The following is a 24,757-nucleotide window of genomic DNA, read 5'->3' on the forward strand; positions in this document are numbered from 1 at the left end:
AGTAAAAATGCCTTTAATACTGTCGCTTTGAATGACACTTCATCTGACGAATAGTCTTTTAGGTCGGCGTATAGAGGTTCGGGTTTCCTGAACAAGCTAAAAGTATCTCGCGGTTAGGAAAGGTTTGGGTAATATTATTGTCAAATGTGTGGTGCTTTGTGTGCTACTTTCTTATTTTAGCTATCTGACTTTCTGAACGTACAATAATTTATTCTAGCTCGGGGATATGGAAATCTATCTTCATAGTTGTAGTGCCGAGTAGATCTGCTCATGAAGCGCCGAGCACACCACCGCCATCAGTTTCCACGACAAAGGAGTAGATCCGAAGCGTCGACGGAGTGAATGAGTCAGTCATAGGGGCACAGAGGACCTTTCTTGCCGAGGTCTGATTGCAAACCATACTTTTATGGTAGCTAACTATCTGGGGAAAGGATCCGGACCATATGGTTAGTTACCTAGCAAGTGAGGTCCACCGTTGAGTACGTCGATACGTGACTGGCTAGCAAAGCAAAAGCTGTCTGTTGTGCTCAGACTGCGGTAATTTTTGTTACGAAGTGCGCTAGTTGCTAGCTAGCGAGCTAACATTACCTGGTTGGCTAGCTTGCTTGCTACAGTGACGCTCTATGAAGCCGGATAGCTAGGTAAAATATTTTTGTCTGTTCGAGGTCGCTAGCAATAGTAGCTAGTTAGTGAACCAGTTAGTTAGCTAGTGGCTGATGCTATTCTGAAGCAGCATTTTTCGTTGCAAACAAATAGGCTAGCTATATAGCAGTTTACATTTTTACAGTCGGTTTGATTATTGAACGTTGCAGTAATGTCACTGCACGGTAAGCGGAAAGAGATCTATAAATACGAAGCACCATGGACGGTGTATGCCATGAATTGGAGTGTCCGGCCGGACAAGCGCTTCCGCCTAGCGCTCGGCAGCTTTGTGGAGGAGTACAATAACAAGGTGGGTAATGTTGGCTCGATAATGGTAACAGTCTTGTATTGACATTCTTCGGTTGAATCCCGAATGTCTCAGTACTTTCGAGTGAATTGTTGCATGTGTCATGACTGAGTGACTAGCTATTGTAGCTACCTAATACGTCTCAAAAGTTTTAACCCGTTTGACCGTTAACTTGGAAAGTAATGCTCAATTGAGCCACCATCTCTTGGAAGATACTGGTTTACATACCCATATTTGTATTAACTACAAATGTCTGTTCTTGTGTTTGGCTGTACCTCGGCTTGTCTTTGAGCAGTAGGTACAGTCCAGTACGTTACTCGCCTATTGACTTTTGGAGTACAGTTATGAGATACAGCAAGAGGTGAATTTGTCGCGTCATTCTACACGTTTGACTTTCAGAAGTTACAAAACGGCTTTCATTTGTTTGTTGAAAAGTGTTGCCGTTAACAAAACTAAAAAAAATCCTGTCATACAGATATAAACAGTGATAAAAGTACAGGAATAATACATGGTTAAGATATTCTGTCTAAAGGAGGCTAATGATCCTGGATTATACTGGGGTGCATCATGTTCAGATGTATTAGGGTGACTCCACTCCCCCTGTCTGTGACTTCAGGTGCAGCTGGTGGGTCTGGAGGAGGAGAGCTCCGAGTTTGTCTGCAGGAACACCTTTGACCACCCCTATCCCACTACCAAGATCATGTGGATCCCTGACACCAAGGGGGTGTACCCTGACCTGCTTGCCACCAGCGGAGACTATCTGCGCATCTGGAGGGTAAGTGTGTGACCCTATCGTTCACGCATCAATGCCAGGCTGTAGCGGAGTGGCTCATATGCACAAAGCTTCTTTTGTGACAAGACGGATGTTATTTCTCTTAGGTCAGTGATACGGAGACCCGTCTGGAGTGCTTGCTCAACAACAACAAGAACTCTGACTTCTGTGCACCCCTCACATCTTTCGACTGGAACGAGGTGGACCCCAACCTGCTTGGTGAGAGCAGCTCCCATTCAGACCCAGAGCGGAGCCACAAGCCCCCTCCCTCAGGCCCCCAGAATGGCCTTCACCCTAGTATTCATACCTGGGTTCAGCAGTGGGACTCAGTCATTTCTCTCTGTTGCTCCTCTGCAGGTACCTCCAGCATTGACACGACCTGCACCATCTGGGGCTTGGAGACAGGCCAGGTGCTGGGCAGGGTCAACCTTGTGTCAGGCCATGTGAAGACCCAGCTCATTGCCCATGACAAGGAGGTGAGGGTGCTGCAGTATACTGTGGGACAGGGATGGAGACACCTCCTCTTTTGAATGTCCTGATGCACCTATAGGCTGTGCTGAAATGCTGTAACTGTTACAAAGCATAGATGTAATTGCGATATTAATGGGCGGCACTCAGCAGCCTCTGTGCTGATAGGACTGTATATTACCATGTGCCTCTGAGTTTCTGGGTGTCACTGTGTCTTTGCAGGTGTATGACATTGCATTCAGCCGTGCAGGGGGCGGCCGGGACATGTTTGCATCAGTGGGGGCGGATGGCTCGGTGCGCATGTTTGACCTGAGACACCTGGAGCACAGCACCATCATCTACGAGGACCCCCAGCACCACCCCCTGCTGCGGCTCTGCTGGAATAAGCAGGATCCCAACTACCTGGCCACAATGGCCATGGATGGCATGGAGGTCAGCGTCTGAACTTCTGCCTGTGTGCCTGTCTCTCCCACGTTGCGTGTTGTCTGGTGTAACTTGTGCCTTTTCTCTGCTTGTCACAGGTGGTGATCCTGGACGTTCGTGTGCCCTGCACTCCAGTCGCAAGGCTCAACAACCACCGCGCCTGTGTCAACGGCATTGCCTGGGCACCCCACTCCTCCTGCCACATCTGCACCGCAGGTAAGGCCCATCCGGACCTTCTTTTCTCTTCTTTCTTTTGCTTGGCAGCGTCAACATTACTCAGTAATGGCTTTAGAATATTTAGAATCAAAGGAGATTTATCTAGTCCAGATACCCTTCCAGCACCCTCTGATGTTGTCGGTATGAGTCCGTAGTGCAGAGCTGTCTGTGCTGAGGTCAGTTTGTCTTCCCCAGCGGATGACCACCAGGCCTTGATCTGGGACATCCAGCAGATGCCACGCGCCATCGAGGATCCAATCCTGGCATACACTGCCGAGGGGGAGATCAACAACGTGCAGTGGGCCTCCACACAGCCTGACTGGATCGCCATCTGCTACAACAACTGCCTGGAAATCCTGAGGGTCTAGTCTCCAGGCGGGGACGGGGGAGGGGTTAAACGGGTGGGTTTGGGACGAGGTGGGCTGGGAAGGTTGCTGATGGTAGTTAGACCAGGACTGTATCAGATGGGTGCGTGGGGAGGATGAAATGGGCAGAACAATATTACATTTCCTATTTCTCAGCACTCACTGGTGAAAGTGGAACTGCGACTCCAGGAGTGCACAGGGTAATCTGCATCACAGGTGTGCTGATTATTATTGATAGTATCGATTTAGGTTGCACGTTTGAGACTGACTGAAAAGGGGTCTACATGCCAATTGTAGTTAGCTCTCTCATATAGTACTGCTCTTGGAGGAGGACCTGTGTCAGTGTTACTGCTCTTGACTCTTGGTCTCTGATTTCCTGCATACAAGGTTTTATACATCAGTACTGTTTTGTAACTTTGAATCTTTCCTTGAAAGTTTTATACTTCACACTCATCCCACGTGGGGCTTGAAAGGTTTGGTTATTATACCCTTTTAACCCTTGTGTCCTTCAAGGGAGCATGCCCAGTTCTGCAGATCTCCATAATGTCTCCATTAGTTAAAAATGACAGTTCACATAGATTAGCCAGAAGTGCAGTGATAATGACTGATCAGATCATTTTCAAGACCTTGTTTGAGGGGTGACTCCATTTAAACAAGTTTTCATGTAATCCATAGCTCCACATGCATTAAACTGATATGTTGTGTTTTTATTTTATTTAACTAGAAAAATTGTTTAGTTACATTTTTTCATAATGGGGAGGGGAGGGACCTATAAGTAGGAAGCAGCACCATGACACCATGACACTTTCTGTTGTTCCATGTGAAACTGACACGGTACATGAAGGAGGGCAACAAAAAGTGGGGTTTTTTTTTGGGTGAGGATTTTAATGTGTGCTTTTGCAAGAAGCTGCATTTGACATTATAATTGAGGTATTGATTATATGTAAATAAGATTGGGAGGTTCTCAGATCTGCTTTGTAAGTTCATATATACGCTGAGTGTTGTATTAGTTGGGTGTTTAGCTGGATCACCGAAGCAAGATTGTTAACCTTCTGCTAAAGCAATTACCCAGTCTTTTGAAGCTTGTAATCAGGGCCTATCTGGATGAGATATTTACAAAAAAGAGGATGCAAGTACTTTAGGCAGGTTTTCACATTGCGGACCTGTTTTGAAAGCCACTCCTGGATCCTCCGATGCTTAGCTCCAGAGGGGTCTGCGCTGGCCATTTGGCAGGGCAAAGGGGGGGCTGCAGGAAGCCTCTCATTTGCGGTGATGATGTAGAGGACTCGGGTGAGCTAGGCTTTGGACTGCTGCTGTTAAAAGCTCACGTTGGACACGGGACCTCCGGAGGGGTCCCGAGTGCCTCACTTGTGATAAGCGCTGCAAGTCACCTGCTTTTCTTTTCGTTTTCCCTTGGTGTTGTGTCCTCACATGTCTGTTTTGTTTAATATTTAAAGATAAACAATTTTAGCATGTTTGTAGTGGGAAAATAAATATACAAATATATATAAAAAATCTTATTTCTCCTCTTTCCTGAAATCTTGATAGAGCAATATTAAGGCAGTATGTTTTCTTTGTTTTTGTTATTGTTTTTCTATTTAACTGTTTATCGTGTCATTTGTGGGATATTATTGTAATGTGTACAAGCCCCCCTCCTCAGCATAGTGGTAGAGTCTGTGTGAGAGAAGTGGAGTTGGCCACAGACTAGGATGCAAGGGTCAGACCGCTGCTGTTCACCTCTGCAGCAGCATAAAATATTGCGGTCCTCGCACAGAAATGAGAACGTACAACTGCATTGAGCAGTCTGTGTGGTGACAGTAATCGGCACTGGAGTGCTAAAATATTATATACCCTCAAGGACATGATTCACAATGGGCTTCATTTTTAACAGGTGTCTACCCTCCTCAAATTTCAGCCCATTTCAAATGATGGCAGTGTGAAGATGTTTCAAAAAGGGGCACACTGCCTGAATTTTGATGAAGGTGGAACCTCAAAAAATGTGATCCATTCGTCCGTTCATCTGGCAGGTCTTCAACGTCGAGCGCCTGCTAAATGACAATAATATAATATTGAGTATCTCTAGTGATCCCTAAGTGAGTGACACCATGCGCTCACCCCTCAGTTTGGGGTATTATGTTGTATAGTACTCTGGTCCACCCATCTCTTAGCTCCCCACCCTGCAGTCACCACCACGCTGTACAGTGTATCAGTTGTCTCCAGGTTCTCTGAGGCAGTGTGCTCTAATAACTTGTGATACCTGTTTATTTACTACACTCAATAAATCTTTTTCTTACATAAGAGACTTTGGTTTTGATCTGTTTCTGTCCATTTGGAGATTCTAACTGATCGCAGATTCAGGTACCCAGCTCACACAAGCTACTGTGATGTGGCAGACTAGGAATCATGATGTATGTTCATTTTTACAACGGCAGAATAAGTTCTGTAAAGTGCAAGAAACATACCATACTGCTTTAAGAGTGCATCAAACCAAAAGTGTACCAAAGTAAAAATATAAGTACAAATAAAATGGAAGTACAAATACAGAAAATCTGAGTTAAAAATTATTAATGCTACATTTTTACTGCTGAATTTGTTTCCTAAAATCACTTTCTGGCTAAGGCCACTACATTTAATTTCATATAGGAAAATCCACTTTTGGTTTTGTCATTACAGACAATAATTTCCCTGTCACGAAAAGCATTTGTATTCATGTAGACCATTCTCAGGTAGTGTTTTTCAGAGGAGGCCTCCTGTGCTTGAGAGGGAACAGACTGTTACCTGTGAGTTTCCTGTGCAGTTGGCAGGGTGGTCAGCCAGCTTGTCAGCTGTAGCATGCTAACATGCTTGCATGCAGTGCGGTCACTCGGTTTTTATTTGGGATACCGTGTCCTTCAACACTGACAGAAAGTAACAGGCATAGGTTTTGTATCATGTCATCAGAAATGGGTCTCTACACAATCAAGCCAATGGTAGTGCTGAGAGAAATAGCACCCAGTGGACTTGCTGTGCCCAACATCAGTAGAATATGGGTTCGATAATGGACACGGAGATAGTTTTTTGAATGAGGTTCACCCGCTCAGCCTGCTGATGGGAATCCACACTTAAGACACAAGCCTTTTCCCCAAAATGATTAAGTCATTTGATAACAGAACACCAGCACTTTAATTTCAATGTTTTCTGTAACAGGTTATGACCTGTTTCAATCTAAAAAAATAATTCTTCATGCTTTGAGAAACCTTTTCAAATTTCAAAAACAATGGAGGGTTAATACCTTGTTACATTCACTTGCCTATTCAAACACAGTAACACAAGAGTGGCATTACATCCAACAACATCCGAAATGTACAACATTACTTTGTGTTTCTATGATTGAAAGTGGTGCAAGGTCACCGCTCACTCCGGTATGCTACATGTACGTGAGTGCCTTTCAGCACATGTCCACTCTCAATGAATTAAGACCGGCAGAATGACAAAGTGAACTGAGCATCTGGAAGAGGAGTACCTAGTTAAGCAGTGCTTCGACAAGAACTGTGAGTTTTAACTGCAGCTGGAACCGCAGAACTGCAGCTTCCAGCATGATTATAGGCTTTGAATTTGTAGAGCTGCAGGTGGTGTAATGGTTAGGTCACTGGATTCTGTAACTTTAGGACTGTGGCACCTTACTGCTGCGCTCTTACTTCAGTTGATCTCAAGCTGTATGAATGGTGCCCAGCTGTAAGTGTTGTAAGGGCCTAGATGCCTTGCTAAGTAGCAAACCTCGGCAGGTGCTGACCGCACACCACTGGATATTGACCTGTCAGAGCTCAGGCTGAGCATGACACACTTGATACAGTCAGACAACTAGTCCCATGTACTTGTTTTCGTATCAGACAGAAGAAGACACTTTGGAAGTATAGCTTTAGGTAACAGCTTTTTGCCAGAGTACACAACACACACAGAAATCTGGTACCTAATGCAAGTGAACGGCAAGGGCTGGAAAAGCAGGAAGGGCTCATGGCTCATGCAGCTGTGCTGCACTGCTGTTGGAGCAAACAGACAGGAGAGGTGGCAGATCACAGGATGGCTGTATCTGTGGTAGCTACCTGTTGAGCAAATGACCATAATCCTGTCCTTTACCTCCCGCCCCACTACTCCACTGTCAGCCACATCTTACGAGGCATTAATCCAAACTTCACCAGCACCCCAGCACAGTGTTCACTGCAGCAGGGTGGGCTATCCTGCACAAGGCCACTGTGTTAGTAGTTCATAGTATCACCCAAATCACCATCTTCCGCATCCATGAGCTCCTGCAGATCTGTTTCTCTCTATCTTTTCTCTTTGACATGACTGCAAGCTTATCTCTGCATGTTTAGTAAAAAAAAGGAATATTCAGGGAGATGTATAAGGCGAATCACAATTATGATTGTCTTGGGGGTGATGGGAGTAAGGGCTGTGCTTACAATTTCCTGTCCGGTCGTCTTTGATCAGTCAGCAGGCAGAATCTGCGGCCCATCCAGGGCTAGGAGACAGGTCCCGCTTCTGAATGTGCTTCTGCATTTAACCCTGTGACATCGGGAGAGGGACCCCCGGCAAGTCCGCCCCCCGCACACAGTCAGCGCTCTGCACCACCACACAGAGTGAGGTCTGGTACAGTATACGACTCGCAGGACAGAGGAGTGCTAAGGAAGCAGCTGTCGGGTGTCAGGTGGTCAGCTGGGTGCCTCCACCCCTTCTCCGCAGCTGTCCCCAGTCTGTGCCTGGCGGAGGGGTGAAGGGTCACCATGGGACAGAACAGAGCTAGGTGGGGGCCCTACCTGCCGGGCAGGATGGGGTCTGAGACATGTCTGTGAATCTCAGCCAGGCCCGAGGAGCCCTCCAGGTTTTCGGGGAGTGAGGGGAAGCGCAGGTTGCCACACAGTCCGGGCGAGCCTGCAGAAATGTGGGCTGGGAGCGGTCTCAGACCAGGCGTGGTCATCTCTGTCGCAGGGGAAATCAACTCATCTGAGGCTGCAGCCAGGTGGATGCCGCTGGACATGGAGTCCCTGGACCTGAGGTTGGACTTCTCAGTGTTCAGACTCTGATGGGCCAGAAGGGGTGGGGGGGAGATGGGGGGGGGGGTTGTCAGCACTCTAGACATTCCCTGCTACACACTGCCAGGCTACTGGACACACACACTCAAACCACACCACAGATGCTCCTCAACCTCTGTGTGTCCTTCACTGAATGGCAAATACAACATAGCACATCTGTCATGCCTTACATACTGTATCTACTGCTATTGGTACATGCCAATTTTCAGAACATGGCAGTAATGTAAGGATTACTGTTGCAGTTATGTAAGGATTCTCTGAAATCCCACTGGCCATTTCCAAGAAGGTTAATGCTGCCTGTATATGTGTTTCGCAGCACATTTGTTCTCTCCTCGGCCTTAGCTGCTCTGCATGTATTCAAGCTGCACTGTATCTGTATTCTTGTTTCTCTTTGCTGGGGGGAGCGTACCTGCAGGGGCGGGGCCAGGCTGTCCATCTGCATTGCTGTGATGGGGGCCATGCTGTGCAGCACCTGTGCTCCAGGGCTGTATAGGCCAGGTGAGTGTGGTGGGTGGGCGCTGGGCGATACAGCGGTGTAGGCAGGGGGCACCGGAGCCATCTGGCGCTGGAGGAGCTGCAGAATCACGTTGATGTCGGCTGTCATTCTCGTCTCCAGTCTGGGCATGGGTAGAGGCCAGGGGTCAATTACAGCACAACCCCACAGACACGCTGAGCCGCTGATGCTCTTTTATGCTCACTTCTGTGCGCCTGGCTCCCCTGTCTGTGCTGGCTCTCCTCTCCTCTGCCCCTGCCTCATCTGGTGTCTCTGCTCCAGCTTATTTTCACTCTTCGTCTCAGTGCTGGCTGCCGACAATGCAAGGACACCTTCATACTCTCCTTTGTAGTTGTCCTCTCTCCCTCTCAGTGACACATTCGTGCTCTGCTTCATAGTCTTACCCTCTCTCTCTCTCTCAGTGACACCTTCATACTCTCCTTTGTAGTTGTCCTCTCTCCCTCTCAGTGACACCTTCATGCTCTGCTTCATAGTCTTACCCTATCTCTCTCTCTCTCAGTGACATTCCTCCTGCAGTGTGCCTGCCTCCTTCCCTCTGATGCTCACCTGTTGAGCTGGGACTGCAGCAGCTCCAGACGGGACTCCAGTTCGCTGGGGCGGTCCTCTGCGCAGGGCGGGGGGTGGTAGGTGGCGCGGACAGAGGAGGAGCGCTGGGTGCTCTCTGAGAACTGGCTGGATCGCCGGTCAGGCCAGAACCGGTACAGACCTGGCACGTTGAGAGGGGCCGCTGTACGGCCAGTGGGAGAGAGGGTGAAAACCTGGGACTCAGAGGAGGTACCGCAGTATCCACATAGGCACAATCTGCTCTCTATAATGTCTCTGCAGTGAAGCTAATTGTGCAATCTCTTAAGCGCAATAACTACGTAAGTGCAACAAGCTCACTTAGTGCAATTTTTCAATGTTATTTTATTGGTGCAGTACTTTACATTCTGTTATATTATATTACTGGCATTTAGCAGATGCTCTTATCCAGAGCGACTTACATAGGTTATAATTTTTTACATGTTACCCATTTATACAGCTGGATTTTATTGAGGCAATTGCGGGTTAAGTACCTTGCCCAAGGGTAAAACAGCAGTGCCCCAGCAGGGAACTGAACAGGCAACTTTTCGGTTATAAGTCCTGCTCCTTACCACTACGTTACACTGCTGTAATTTACTCTTTTGTATGAATACATGATACTTGCATTTTTATTTGTATTGTTTTACATTGTGTGCTTCTGTTTTCCAAGATGCTTGACTGTTGGCAAAGCAATTTCCTTTTTGGATTAACAAAGTCCTGTGTTACCTTATCTCACCGTACAGTACCTGTGTAGGGGTTATTTCGGTCTATGGGGCTCCCCACGCCAGCTGTGGTGCTGCTGGGTGGCAACAGGCTGACAACAGCAGGGGGATAGTCACACGTGTCGCCTCCTGGTGAGTACAGTTCAGTCTTGCTTTGGCTCAGGGGCTTCATCTCATCCTCGCTGGACTGGGAGCAGGGGCTCCCGCTGCTGCACAGCTCATCCCACTGTGGGTGTGGTGCTGCCCTCTGGTGGTTGCCCATGGTGGGACAGGACTGGTTGGGGTATGAGCCCTCCCGGTCCATCCCATCTTCACGCACAGGAGACCGAGTGAGAACATCACAGTGCAGATTGACTTCAGGCACTTGGCACTTTGCAAAACCAGAGGCTTTTTTTTGACGTGATTTAGTAACTCTTCAACATAATCACACAAGTCTGTGTGTTTCCATGCAACACCAGCAGTCTGTGCTATTTTCAGAATTCTCTGCTAGGACTAAAATAGCCTTACCACTTTCTGGTAAGACTATTTTAGGACCGCGAATGTGAGTGGTTTCTCACAGACCTAATCTTTGGTAAAAGTACATTACGCTCTACATTGTGTATGATGATCATTATGATCTTTTTTTTTCTAACAGTAAGCTACAATGCTTACCAGGCCGGTTGCGGCGGTGCAGGGAGTTTCTCTTGCGCCGCGGCCGGTGGTAACCACAGTCAGAGTCTTCACTGGTCAGCGTCTGCATGACTCCATCTGCCTGGTGCACACCAGCCTCAGTAACTCAGAAAGCTACACACACAGGCAACTGGAAAGACATACTCAAGCGTGGCATATGCTGAGTGTATGTATGAATAGGTGGGTGATGGTATTAAGAAACATGTGCAATGTGTGGAGTGTTAGTATGTGCTGGATGTTCTTCTAAGAGGGTGCATGGAAATGTTTCATTATGTGCTGGTGTGTGTACTGTTTTCAGTGTTGACAATGGCATACATGCTATATATAGTTTTTCATATAATTTTTACCAGTTTGGTATGACTGGACGTACATGTGTGTGTGTGAATGCACCATACACAGCGTACCAGAGATGAAAGATGATCCCCATGGCAGTGAAACTCACATCTCGCAGGTTGAAAGTGATCTCCAAGTTGATCCAGAAGTTGTCGGAGAAGCCTGGGTACATATCCAGCACCTCCAGCAGGTCGTCCCTCTGGATCTTGTGTAGGTCACAGTAGGTCAGCGCTCGCACATCTGAGTTAGACTTGCCAGGTCGCGCATACAGACTTATGGGCTCCCCAAAGATGTCATTCTTACCTATTCAGAGGAGGGGGAGCAGTGGCACAGCATAGAGAGGACTGAACAGATGTCACTGCAGATGTGTCATTTACAAAATGTGTAACAGGTACCAGTAAAGACAGTCCACACTTGCATTTATTTGTCAAAGTTAAAGACAAATTTTCAGGGGAAAGTGCCTTGAATGCATCAATTTCTAATTTGTTGTGCTACCACCAGAGGGAGCTGAAATACTTGTACACAACTACACAAGCTCAGGCATACAGTATTTCCAGTAGGCCTCATTACTGCAAATTACAACCAAGTTCCATTTTGACTGACAGAACATCTATGACAGCATATGATCTGCCTAATGTAGATTAAACCACCTCCATCCAAAAGCAGTTGAGCGCTGCAAACCAGAGGGCGAATCTGGAATGTCCTTCCTTCCTTGTTTGATAAGGCTTGATAAGGTGCTGTAATGAAAATGGCGGGCACTGCCTCACCCCAGTCTCCCTCCTGCTGTTACTGCACCAGAGTGGATGCTCACCCAGTATGGCCACCACAATGTCCCCACGCAGGATTTCGATGGAGCCGCGGGAGATGAAGTAGAGGGCGGTGAGCACGTCGCCGTAGTGCACCAGGGTGTCGCCCGGCGGGGCGTGGGTGGTCTTGAAGCGCATGGCCAGAGCTCGCAGGCAGCCCTTGCTGGCCCCCTGGAAGGCCTTACAGTTCTGCAGCAGGCTGCGATTCAGATGCAGGCAAATGTCAGCCTGCAGGCACTCTGGGAAGCCTTTTAGCACCTGCACAGAGAGCGAGAGAGGAAGAAGGCAGAAAAAGAGAGAGAGGAAGAAAGGATAGGGTTAAGAGAGGGAGGAGTCAAGAGTATTGGGAGAAAACAGGAAGGAAAGGTGGCAGAGATAAAGAAAAAAAATAAGAAATAAATAATATCAATTACATTGTGTTAGTAAGATAGTAACATGTTCTTCGAACAAGTACATTGAATAGCCCCTGAGCTGCCCTCTTATCAAACATCTCTATATAATCCTTTATGTGTCAGTCAGGCTGTTGAGGGTCACAGGCAAGGTGAAGGCAAGAAGGTGAAACACCACGTTTCAGCAGTGCCAGGGGCTTTTGGTGGTGCTGACACAGAGGTGTGGCAGCTCTGGCTCCTGAGTGCATGATCTAGTGTAGCTGACAGCGGCGGCGTTCAGCGCTGGATCTGCCCCACGGGCCGATGGTATTGGAAGCCATGGCCCAGTGCCCAATTATGCCGTCGTATGGAGGGTGTGTGGGAGCTCCGGCGGGGCTGTGATGGACGCCTCCCACATGGAATTGACAGCCCGGGCCTCGGCTCCGGCGCGTCTGCTCCTGTTAGCCTCTCTGCCGGTGACGGCTCTGCGAGGCAGTGTAACAGCAGGGTGCCTGCCTGCACTGTTCCTTCCATGAGCCACCCAGGGGTCACCTCCTCTCGGGGGGGTGCGGTGGATTTCAAACCACAGCTGATGACGTAGGAAAGGTGACCTGTAGCTCATGCACTGATCCTATGGCACTAGTAATGGCGGTTTTTAGTCAGGGGGACTGCCGTAAATGTACTCTAATGGCAGGCTCATGTGGTCATTACACGTGTCATAAAGAGGAGCAGGTGGGTGAATGTTTTTCCCTATTTTCCCCCTGAAAAGACATATGTATGTAGCATATGGATGATGATAATGATACTGCACCCCTGATGTTATGTGTTTCATGAAGTTAACCTGAAGTTTCAATGTATCACACATTCTTTGCATTTAACACATTATTGCACTAAATGAACACACATCCAAAGTATGAAATGCTGCCATGTTAGATTATCAAGTGCATTAACTTATCTTTTACTCTGTTTTAGTCTATATGTTGTAGATGATTTTCATATGCTCTGCAGAGAATATATAAGTGTGTGCTTTGCTTCCGTATATACAACTAGTGTGGCAGCATCCTTTCAGGGTTTCCAAGCCAGAGTTCAGAGAGAGATAAAGTTGCTGTGGACGGATAAAACTCTTGAGGACATGACACACTCGTCTGTGTTCCAGACTACACAGGCAGGCATCCACAGAGCTACCCTCATACAGAACAAAGAGACGTCTCCCTGGGAGTTTCCATAACATCACAGGAAGAGGTAAAGAGACAGAGTTTGCCTGGTGAGCTTGGGAAACAACAGAGTTAAAACAAGGCAAAACAGAGCTGTATACATTGTATGTGTGTGTGTGTGTGTCTGTGTGTGTGTGTGTTTGTGTGTGTGTGTGTGTGTGTGTGTGTGTGTGTGTGTGGGGGGGGGGGGGGGGTGAAGTTCCCACCCTGGGACAGGGCTGTCGAGGTTAATGGTCAGGGAGAGGCCAGAGTGGGTCAATCGATGGCACATGGCCCCCAGTCACAGCACTTGACTCTTGTTGCACACTGGCTGTTGGGTGTTTAGCGGGACGGCTCTGAGAGGACCTGCAGCAGTTGATTCCTGTCTCTGTTCGATCACTAAAGGTCAGGTGGCAGGCTCTGCTGGCACTTTCATTTCTCACATGTTTGGATCACCTGCCATCACTTCCACTACAGTACTCTCTGCCCTTCTGCTGGATACCAGCCCTTACTGTATTCTGCAAGAGGCCATCAAAAGCCAAATCAGTTATCTTATCTGAAATGTTAAAGGTTAACCGGTTAACTAATAGTTATAATAATAAAATCAAGGTCAGCTCTAAACGTAATTCTCACCATGTACAGCTACATTGCCATTGGGCATTATCAGCACCACCTTGCTAGGTACATTGACAAAATTGTTGTTTTTTCTTTAATAAGTTCAAAATTGAACCTGTAGCCAAGGTTTAAAACAAAATGGAAAGAAAAGCATATTGCACTTCATATCATGGAACAATTTTCTTGTTTCCTCCTTAACAATATGAAAATGTAATCCTAACACAATCAATCATGATGCAGTTGTATCTCCTTGTAATGTTATATTTGCTAAGTTTGATGCTGACTGTTTAAAACTATCCAATGCTTGTACTTCATGGTTGTTTTTCATATGGCAACAGTCTGTGACTACAGTAGTATACGTGGACCCTCCCCGAAAGCAGACCGTCCCCATAAAGGCAATCATATTTCAGTATATTTCGGTGTGACTGGCTGATCTCATTACAGACTGATTTTCATTAGAAGAAGAATTTGTACCTTCCCACATGCCTAGGTTTCCCTTCCCTTTTACATGTTTTCAATACATTCAAGACACAATTAAGACGCAAGTGTGGTCAGGTCACAATAAAGTGTAGGTGAGTAAGAGTGTGCAGTACATGTACCAGTATCATATCTCTGTGCCCCTGCGTGTTGTACCTCTCCCCTCCTCTGCCTGCTCGGGCCCGTGTGTCGCGGGACTCACAGCGTTCATGTCGATGCCATTGGTGTAGGACCATGCGTGCTGGAAGTACTCCTCCAAGCGCTGCCGCAGGCCCCCGGGGATCTGGTGGAACCGGATGAACTCCTTGACCCGCAGCATCTGGGTGTGGTAGCGCGCTGTGCCCGAGTACAGGCGCTGGATGATGGCCGATACGTTCCCGAAGATGCTGGCATACATCAGCGCTAGGAGCAGGAGGGAGAAACTTAAATCGCACGACATCCCGATAAGGAGTGAATGCAATTTAGCATGAACAATGGTGCTAAGAAATACACACACCACATCTGTGTGTGCACAGTAGGCAGTGCACACACTCCTCAATTTAAGGTAAATAGTTTTCTTATGTGTGCTGTTCCACTGGACACTTTATATATGGTAGGGAAAGACTCACAGCCAATGAGCATGACGCAGATGGAGAAGATCTTCTCAGAGTTGGTGTTTGGTGAGACATTGCCGAAGCCCACGCTGGTCAGGCTGCTGAAGGTGAAGTAGAGTGCTGTGACATACTTGTCCTTGATACTGGGACCGGAGGTAGAATCGTTGTCGTTGTAGCGCTTGCCAATCTGGTCAGCCAGGTTGTCCAGCCAGCCTATCTTCATGTAGGGCCGCTCCACATTGCCGATGGCGTACCAGATACAGGCCAGCCAGTGAGCAATAAGGGCGAAGGTGCACATGAGTAGGAAGAGGACTGCTGCCCCATATTCCGAGTATCGGTCAAGCTTCCGTGCAACACGCACCAATCGCAGCAGTCGAGCAGTCTTCAGCAGGCCAATCAGTGTGGTTGTCTGGGGCTGAGGGTGGGAAAAAGACAGAGAGGGAGAGGAAATAAGTATGAAAGGCATGGTGTAACCCACTTAAAATACCCTTCACCACAAAACGTAAGTGCAAGACTTAAAGCGGATATTGATTTTATTATTATTTCTCAAAATTAGGTGAACTTTTCTCAATCTGGTAGTCAGAAGATCACAGTTTATGACAAAGAGCGCACTGCCCTTGAGAATGTGAGAGGCACTATTTTGGTATTCATACAGCTTCAGTGAAAAAGTCTTAAGAAACAGACAAACCTATCCAGTACACACACAAGTACCTTTCCATTTTAGTAGCTGCTTAAAAGATTTAAATACATTAAAGACAACTAAAACAAACGATCACCTTTTCATCACTAACTGTGCATGAAGGCACACAAATGCACCTGTATTCAGCACAAGGACTAATGCTACATTCAGACTGCAGCTAATGCCACATCTTTTCAGTTCCAGTTTGGCCCACACGAATATGCGGAAATAAATATGTGAAAAAAAAATGGATTTAAAAATGGATATCTAGCCATGCAGCTTGCATGGAACCTGTGCGTGGACACTCAAATCGAAATTGAGCTTGTTCAATGAGGCTCAAATGATTTAATGTCGCTCCCTTGTTATAATTCTGCATGACTGGACAGACATGGCATCTTTTATTTAAATGGACACATGGGACATTACAGGATTGACACTGATGTTGGATTTGGGCCACCTTAAAAAATGAATATGAACAGTCAGAAAAAAAATCAGATCTGAGCAATTTGGAATTTAGCATTAAAGCCTGCAATGTGAATGTGGCATAACTTGTCTCAATGACTGGAATTTGGAAATTTAAAGCTCTCAGTGTGTAAGGTAAACTACATCTGTCTCCCCTGGACTTGTTGCACAGCTTTTTTACTTTTTTCTTTTACTTTTTTTCTCCTGTATGCAACCATGTAACAGTGTACATCACTGCAATAGCGTCTGCACCCATGCTGAAGCAAGACGAATGCAATCCTCCGATACACCCGCATGCTGCAAACAGCTATTTTTTACAGGATAAGTTGTGCAATGAAGTGCGTGCTCATTATCAGAGAGGTGCTTGTCCATTGACATCATCTGAGCAACCTGCAGCCTGACAAATCACAGGGTGTGTAAGTGCAGTGAGATGAGGAAACCCTGGCCAACCTACCCATCCCTATTCCCACTGGAACTATGCCAATTTGTTCCACCACTGTGGACACTGTCGGTAGACGACACAGTCACTTCGTACCCTGGGCTCAGCCTGTGCCTAAGACAAGCACCTTACCAACTGAGCCACTCTGGGGCCAGCTTCACATCCTCTTTTTAGAATCAATTCTATGACCTCTGATGGAAACAATGTCAGTGATGCAGACAGAAACATCAGAAAGCAAGCTACAGTAGTAATGTTAGCAAAAAAGCCAGAAGGGCAAAAAGCTTTAACTGTCTTCGCTGAAGGGGAAAATAAATGCATTATCTGGTGATATTAAAAGAATCCATTTAACGCTTAAATGACATTTTGAGGTTTGGGATATTAAAAAGGTGACACCATCTGTATGTTGTTTAGACATAATCAAACACAAAAATAAAATAAGGGAAGCATTAACATTCCTTCAAGGTTCAGAAAGTATTTGGACTAGATTAACCTCCCACTCCTCCACTAAAACCTTTAAGGCAGGTTTTTGGTGAATTTATTCTTACAGCTTTGATGATGCTGTATCTTCTAATGTGTAAGATAAAAGAAGCAGAGGCTCCTTTAATCTCAGGGTGATGGCAGACTTCAGAGCTGTCAGACAAGAACCAGCAGGAGCTCCTGAGACCCTGACACCCAGCCATCCCACGGTCTTCCTGGGGCTGGACTCACAAGACACAGCCAGACTCCATCCCACACAAGCTTCCCCCTGTGCTTGCCATAAATACTATCCTGTTCCACGAATGCTTATTTCAGATGCCATCCAGTCTGCCTTGATCATCTTACCAAATTGTAACTTCTGCAATGACACCGTGACATCAACACTTGTGTTCAAAGGGGCCTGCCTGCAGCTAGCTAATCAACTGACACAAGTGATAGGTTCATTGATTGACAGCACAACTGACAATCTCTTCGCAGACCATCAGTAGTTGCATAAGTAAACTCCATTATTATACAAGGGGACCACATTCCTTGGTTTTGCACTTATTTTTAAAATTTTTCATTTTAATGCTTGACCTCCTGTGACTTTGCTAACTGCATCCATTATCTGGCCCGAAGGCCTGCACAACCTCTTTAGGGCATTGTCTCCAGTTTTTTCAGGCTGCTTAAGAGGTCAGTTTGAGAGCAGTTCTGCCATAACTGCTGACTTCACAGTCTGACACTTTGGAGAGCTCTCAGTAAACTGCAGGGTGCTATAGTCTCTGCTGAAAGGAGTGGGGAGAAAGGAGAAAGGGGTGGTACTGTTTTCACTGTCCCCAGCTGTGCCCTTTCACCTGGGCAGGGCTTGATTACTGCCTACAGTGAGAGCTGACTCGGATCAGACATGCCTGCCATGACAATCTCAGCTCTAGACTTCCCACCTTATATGATCTAGATCAGCATCTACACTGTACTGTAATAAGACTTTTTGGTTCTACTCATTCCTTTCAATCTTTTAAAAATTTTAGTAGTTAGTAGTATTTTAGTGGTATTTTTGGTGGTTTTTAAATATTTTTATATCTGCACGACCTCTGGTCAAACATAACCAGCCAGCAGTACTAATGCTACATTCATGTATTATTACATAAAACACATGTACGTAAATACTAAGTACACAGTATTATTGAATAAATAAGTCTAAGGAAAATAATGTTTCAGATCCATCATGGTTCTCTCCACCAGTGTTCTCTTCTCTCCTACCTCGTCAGAGCCAGAGCGGAAGATGAGCAGGTCGAAGGGTATGGCAGCGACAATGTCGATGAGGAACCAGCCCTTGAAGTAGTGCACGGCAATGCGGCCCGGGTGGCTCACCACCTCGTCGTTGCGGTTGACATAGGTGGTGCGGAAGTTGATGAGGATGTCGATGATGAACATGATGTCCACGATGAGGTCCACCACGTTGAGCGGGTTGCAGGTATAGCCGCAGGCGCGCTCGTCCTCCTGGTCGTTGAGGAGGAAGGCGGCCGAGTAGGGCGTGAAGACGGCCGTGTAGAGCACCAGCAGCAGGATGACCCAGTCCCACACAGCCTTAAAGGGGCTGTAGTGCAGGATGGTCCACTTGTGGATGCGTGGTGCCTGCAGCTTGTACTCCGGAAGCACGTCTGCACCCAGGGACAGCACCTGAGAGGTGAATAATGGACATTCAGTAAGGTAACCATTTATTGATACACCCATGACTCATGTGCATGGATTTGGCGCCGAGCTTTGAGGAGTTTTCACCTATGGGGAAATTACAGCTCGCTATAACTGGAAACCCAATTATATGTGATGCCTCAGGCTCGGAGAAGAGGTGTTGTCCTACCTGCTTTGTTGTGGCACAGAATGACACACTCAGGACCAAGGATAATATAGCAAATCCACAGGTGCATTTGGAAAAACCTTCAGGGGAGTTCACAGTAAAACCCATTAACAGGAAGTCAATTGAAGGTGGTTGAAACCCACAGAAAGATGGAGCAATGATTCCCTCCTGAACAACTGAAAAATACTAGCGCTTGTATTTATATCTAAACAAGAATACAAATTACAGCTACAAATAACACTGTGAAGCAGGGAAAATCATATGATGTGAGGGCTTTTGAGGGAATATCAGGACCGAGGGTAATGGGGCGTGCTGTTTCAGCACCACATGTACAAGCCAACATCATCTGCTCCTATGGTGGACTTCAATTAACACCTCATGCCATGTGGAATACAGACTTGCGCACAGGCAGTCCAAGGCAGCTGAGGCATCAGATATATTTCCCAGAATGTACAGCCTCAGAGGACAGCACAGACCTGAGCCAAATAGAGAAACTTCTAATGCCACGTAAAAACCAAGCTGCAGCAGTTACTTCAGGTGACAAGGAGAACCAGAAACATCAAAGGTTAGAAAGCATGTTTAGAGCAGATCAAAGGAAGAAAGGACACAGTAAATCACTCTGCGTTATACCTGGACACTTTCCAAATCAATGACCTCTTTTCAGTCAGCAACCACACCAAAAAAAAAAAAAAAAACACTTCTGCATTCTGTGTACGGCCTTGAGCAGCTCTCCCTCAGAGCTAGATTACAAATTATTATTCCTGAAAGTCACCTTCAATTTAAAAATCAGGTAATCAGGCATTTATGAAGCATTTTGTATGGGTGATTTGCTTAGATGTGACTGGACCTTTATTTTCCACATGTACCATCATCTGAACAAGTTTTCGTCTCCCTACAGGGAGACAGAGCAAACTGGTATTAAAGAGATCTCTGCAGCACTACGCAAACAGTAACTGCGAATGAAATAAACACAAGAAAGAGCCAATCAAAGCCTTCTTTTAGGCTTCTGAAGCAAGTGAAACACAGTAGAAGAACACAATGGAGAGGTGTACTTGAAAAAGGAGGACTAGACAGCATTTAAAAGTGTATCATTGCTCTCCTCCTGAGAGATGAATGCTGGACACATTTTTTATCCTTTGGAGGGACAAAATGTCTGTGTGATTGTAAGATGTGTGCCATCATACGGTCTGTTACATTCTTATGCACAATGCATAACACTGGGTCTCCTCAGGGGGTTCCAACAAAAGGAGTTTCTAAGACTCATAGAAACGGGCTATTCAAGAGAGAAGGTCAAGTCGGGTATTTCACAGACGAGAGCAGACGAGGCCAGGAGGCCCCACAGGAGTGAGGCGCTTGACACCTGGGGCTCCGGCTTTGAGCTGTCGTTCGACAGCATGCGCTCTGCGCTCTCATTCCCCTGCAGTGCGTCTCCTTTACTCATGGACTTCCATTGTGCAACCAATGATTTACTGTTTCTCCTTACAGCATCCACAAGGTCTTCCTCAGAGGCAAACAGCCTTTGTGTCGATCACATCAACAGCAGGTGCAGCAACAACAGCTTCCAGTTTCTTATCACCTCTCCTGACGATGTCACAGATCAATCAGCCTTAATTTGTGGGGCAGGGATTTTGCCTGTGTGCATGTTTGAAACTAATGTATCTTTGTCTGCATGTTTATCAAAGAGAATCACCATCCATACAGAATTACCATACCATGTACAAATGATCATACATTATAACATATATGATGACATAAAGTATATTGCAATTGTATTACTATTGTACAACTACATTACAACAAAAAAATTATCAATATATGCAAGCATATTTTTTAATGATTATAGTAAGGCACACTACATTACATAATACTACATGAAGGTCAGTAAAACGTAGTCGTTAAGCAGGTGGTTCCTGGACCATTCAGGATCTTCAGTATCGTCACTCTAACCGTATCACTCCTGGCACCACTGCTGCAAATGCGAGCCATCTACCACAGCTAAAACCCACCTAAAAAGCATGAATCAAATAGTATCAAAACCAAACACCAATGCTTGCCTGAACAGAGATTTCTTAGCTACACAGCAAAATCACCCTTGCATACTATGCATTTCATAAAACAGTTCTGTTTGGGTCATTAAAGTCGTGCAGCTATCTGTAGCACAGTGAAGCACACACTGACCGGGATCATGATCAGAGCCTGCATATCTCTGCACTCAAGGCAGAACGTGCCCCTCCTCAGTAGCAAGGCCTGGCCTTCCCGGATCCGAGGATTCTGCCCTCACTCCTACAGAGGGGACACCGCCTTCAGTTCTTCTTTCCCGCTCTCCATTTCACAGTCCACCGTCAACCACCGGCACCTGGCTTCTCTGGCAAGGCTAATGATGAAGCAGTGTAAGCCAACTGTTGACTCTTCACGTCTTGCCACGCTCTCCCTGCCTGCTCCCACTGCCGGCACTCTTTTTATAGGGCTATCTGTTGTGCACCTGGTACACCACGTGGGCCTTTCAATCTGCCAGTGGCTGGGGATGTTAATCACACCAATTTGCAGGAAAATCCCAAAAAAAGACCCACAGGCTGTTTTTTTGGGCCAGGTCTCATTTGTAGAGACAACCATAAAAGTATATTTTTGGATTATCATTCAAAAGCACATTTTCCACATTAATACAAACATATTCAGCCAAATATTACCAGTACATAAAAACTGAACACCAAGTGAAATGTAGAACATCCAGCTTCCAAAGTGGCACCAGTCAAACCCTTGGCAATCAGGAACAGCATAGGGAGAGCACAGGTATAACTTCTTCCTATTCTTAGCAGGATTGGGGCAGCTTTTAAAATCTGACTACAGTGAAGACACAACTTGCTATGTTAAAAAAATCTGACGAACACCATCATTTCTTACATCACTGTCCTGAAGGCTAATGTTCTCAGCTGGAGGCAGCTTTTTCAAAATTGAAATTTTTAAGAATAAATTTAAAATAAATAAGGTTCCAATATGTTGACCGAAAAACACAGGGCAAAATTTCACTAGAGTCCATCTTTGAGATCTGTGCAGTTTAAAGTACTGTAGCTTGTTTGTCTCCATGGCAACTATGTGTTGCACGAATAAGGAACTGGAGTTTGACAGAGTGAAGTAGAGAGGTAGAGGATAATCAGGCACCATCTGCACCATCTCACAAAATCTTTGTTCTTTTTTTCAACATTGTTGTCTGAAAAGATCTCCACAATCACTGGAATGAGAATGAAACCAGCCCTTCAGTGTACCACCATGTCTACATGAGTATTTACCACAGAGTACCTTCGATTTCATTATGCTGTTGCTGATGTATGGATGTGCAGACTCAAAAACGATTGCTCTGTATAAAAACACAAGATGAAGGAAACGGCTGAATGGCAGTGGTGTTCCACTGCCAGACTGGGAACATCCACCCATCCCTGTGCTCTCTCAGTCTTACTAGGCTGCTCAACTGCACCCTGGACTAGTTAAGCAGAAGGGCCTTTATCCCTACCCAAATCTAGCCCCTGGCCCTTCGTAGGGCTCTGATGGCAGTGACTGATGGTCACTGTAAGCTCTCACTCACCTCTGGCCAGGAGCCTGCCTTGAGAAACAGCCCACAATCCACTCAAGGGAACAAGGGGGGGGGGGGGCTATGGAGCTACTCAGCCTGGACAGATTGCTACTGTCTACACTGATCAACTCAAATATATTGCGGGCAATCTGTTCAATGTTTTAAGTGATGTAAGTATAGCAAAACAAAGACCATGCCTTGTGAGTTGTTGATACAATGTACTTACTATCAACATTTCATCTGGATTATAGTAAGCCCCATTGTGTACCCAGTTTTTTTTTTCTGAAGGCACACACTAGGAACACTGCTGTTAACTTTCTGGCTTCTCAATTGCTGTTTTAAATGTCTTCTGTGACGCACAACTGCAAATATCACTTCTGATCGTGATCGTCAATTGGCTTATGAGGAGAAACCAAGTGCTTTGCTCACAAATATTAAAGAAAATTTGGATGGCAGATGTGATCTGAGGGATTCACTTTAATTAAAATTAAAATTCAAAACCACCACAGGCAGGTTTAAATGTTCTGCCATGAGCAAAACACAAAGTTAAGTGTGTTAAATTACTTTTCAAATACAGAACCCATCACCATAAACTGGTGACCAACTTCTTAATTATAGTCAGTCATTACAACTCAGATTTTATACACTTTGATAACATGACATGCTATAGCAAAACATTGCTAACTGCTATTTGCTAAGTGCATTCGCTCAGTGCATATAATGTTCTAATGCTCAGAATACCAAAATCTGCAACCATCATAAATTCTAATACGGCACACCAAAGAACCCAGTGAAGAGCACCACCATAACCATAGCAATAACAGAACCAGAGTATCAATAATGATAAACCACCATTTACATTCAATTTTTGCTCTCAGCTGCGCAAACAAGTATGGAAAGTATGTGGCAAACTTTGGCAAGGTGTTTCCCTGACAATACCCAGTCATAACTACATATTACTTATCACACCATCATACAATACTAACTATGCAATGACTGTAGCTTATACTGGTTATCTTGTATAAATCTCAGATATTGATGGAAACAAATTCATCGCAACACGGGGAGGACAATGACTGCAACAGCACCAGATCATCTTGCTTTTAATGATACCAGTGTTGCCAGGGTCACGCAGGTGTAGCTGTGATGTGTGATGGGAGATGGAGAGAGGTGTTAATACGGGATGGAGAGAGGTGTTAATACGGGATGGAGAGAGGTGTTAATATGGGATGGAGAGAGGTGGAGGTGGCTGCAACAAAGCAGACGGCAGGGAATACTCACAGGTTCAAGTTTCTGTTTGAAGCTCATGGTGTGTCTGTGGGAGAGAGCGGGAGTGCACTGACAGAGGGAGAGGAATCACGCTGGCAAACACCGCCCCCCTCCTCGCTCCCCCTTCTGTCTAGCCCTCCCTGGACACACACACACACACACACACACACACACACACACACACAAGCATGCGAACTCCAGCACATCAGCACACATCCATACACATACATACATATTATCTTGAACTCATACATAGATGTGCCATCTCAAGCACATGGTAATCTGATTACACTAGTCAGAAAACTAATGCATGTGCACAGAAATTCACTTTAAATGATGCCCACGGATAGGATACAACTGGTATCTTGTTGATGTGTAATGTAATGGTCCAATAATTTTACTTTACTTTACCACAATTTACTTTCTCTCATGTGGCCTCTTATGGACTCTTACCAGTGACAAAAAGGGCACAAACAGGGAGTACTTCATTTTAGTGTTTTTTTTTTTCCTTTTTAATCCTGACCTTGCAATTCCAAGTTGAAAACATTAGACACCATTAGTTGTAGACATCACCCCAACATCCTGTGCTCCTCTTGCAGGAGTGCTAAAGCACAGTAAATCCAATCCTCCAACATACTCGCATACAATCAATGGCTGTTTCTTGTACTACAGCTCCCAAAGTGCCCCACAGGAGGACAAGCACTGAGCACACAGAACTGCCGCTGATGTCATTTGAGGAACTTATAGGTCCCTGATGAATCATTAGCGGGTGCTACAGGGCACTTCAAAAAGAAGACCTTAGGTATAACCAACCCAACCCTGGCAGAACGGACCTAATTTTGTTGTTACTGTGGACTCCTCACACAGCTCAGACTTGAATCGGGGACTGACCTATATGACTTAGCATGTGTGG

The 24,757-nt window shown here is 45.9% G+C and overlaps 2 protein-coding genes across 2 annotated transcripts in view; one reads left to right on the plus strand and one right to left on the minus strand.

The window, feature by feature from the left end:
- The first annotated feature begins 78 nt into the window (after positions 1-78).
- On the plus strand, positions 79-4,695 carry LOC118782171 (DDB1- and CUL4-associated factor 7). Its single transcript, XM_036535466.1, has 7 exons — positions 79-952; positions 1,566-1,724; positions 1,829-1,940; positions 2,079-2,197; positions 2,412-2,621; positions 2,711-2,828; positions 3,024-4,695. The coding sequence occupies exons 1-7, from the start codon at positions 815-817 to the stop codon at positions 3,194-3,196; spliced, it is 1,029 nt and encodes a 342-aa protein (XP_036391359.1). The 5' UTR covers positions 79-814; the 3' UTR covers positions 3,197-4,695.
- A 3,238-nt stretch (positions 4,696-7,933) lies between these two features.
- LOC118782027 (potassium voltage-gated channel subfamily H member 6) overlaps positions 7,934-24,757 on the minus strand; it is a 38,247-nt gene continuing 21,423 nt past the window's right edge. The window contains exons 7-16 of the mRNA XM_036535246.1: positions 18,410-18,829; positions 15,129-15,528; positions 14,723-14,922; positions 11,873-12,125; positions 11,171-11,364; positions 10,711-10,810; positions 10,084-10,368; positions 9,323-9,503; positions 8,672-8,879; positions 7,934-8,249 (exon numbers count right to left, since the gene is read on the minus strand). Of these exons, the coding sequence (XP_036391139.1) occupies positions 7,983-8,249; positions 8,672-8,879; positions 9,323-9,503; positions 10,084-10,368; positions 10,711-10,810; positions 11,171-11,364; positions 11,873-12,125; positions 14,723-14,922; positions 15,129-15,528; positions 18,410-18,829 (2,508 nt within the window). The 3' untranslated portion in view covers positions 7,934-7,982. The remainder of the gene's footprint in view (positions 8,250-8,671; positions 8,880-9,322; positions 9,504-10,083; positions 10,369-10,710; positions 10,811-11,170; positions 11,365-11,872; positions 12,126-14,722; positions 14,923-15,128; positions 15,529-18,409; positions 18,830-24,757) is intronic.

This window comes from Megalops cyprinoides, chromosome 1, assembly GCF_013368585.1.
Source record: "Megalops cyprinoides isolate fMegCyp1 chromosome 1, fMegCyp1.pri, whole genome shotgun sequence".
Classification (NCBI taxonomy): domain Eukaryota; kingdom Metazoa; phylum Chordata; class Actinopteri; order Elopiformes; family Megalopidae; genus Megalops; species Megalops cyprinoides.

Coding starts and splice junctions, on each gene's coding strand:
- LOC118782171 (XM_036535466.1), top strand. CDS start 815: ATGTCACTGCACGGTAAGCGGAAAGAGATCTATAAATACGAAGCACCA. Junction 1,941..2,078: donor GGTGGACCCCAACCTGCTTG/GTGAGAGCAGCT, acceptor GCTCCTCTGCAG/GTACCTCCAGCATTGACACG. Junction 2,622..2,710: donor TGGCCATGGATGGCATGGAG/GTCAGCGTCTGA, acceptor TGCTTGTCACAG/GTGGTGATCCTGGACGTTCG.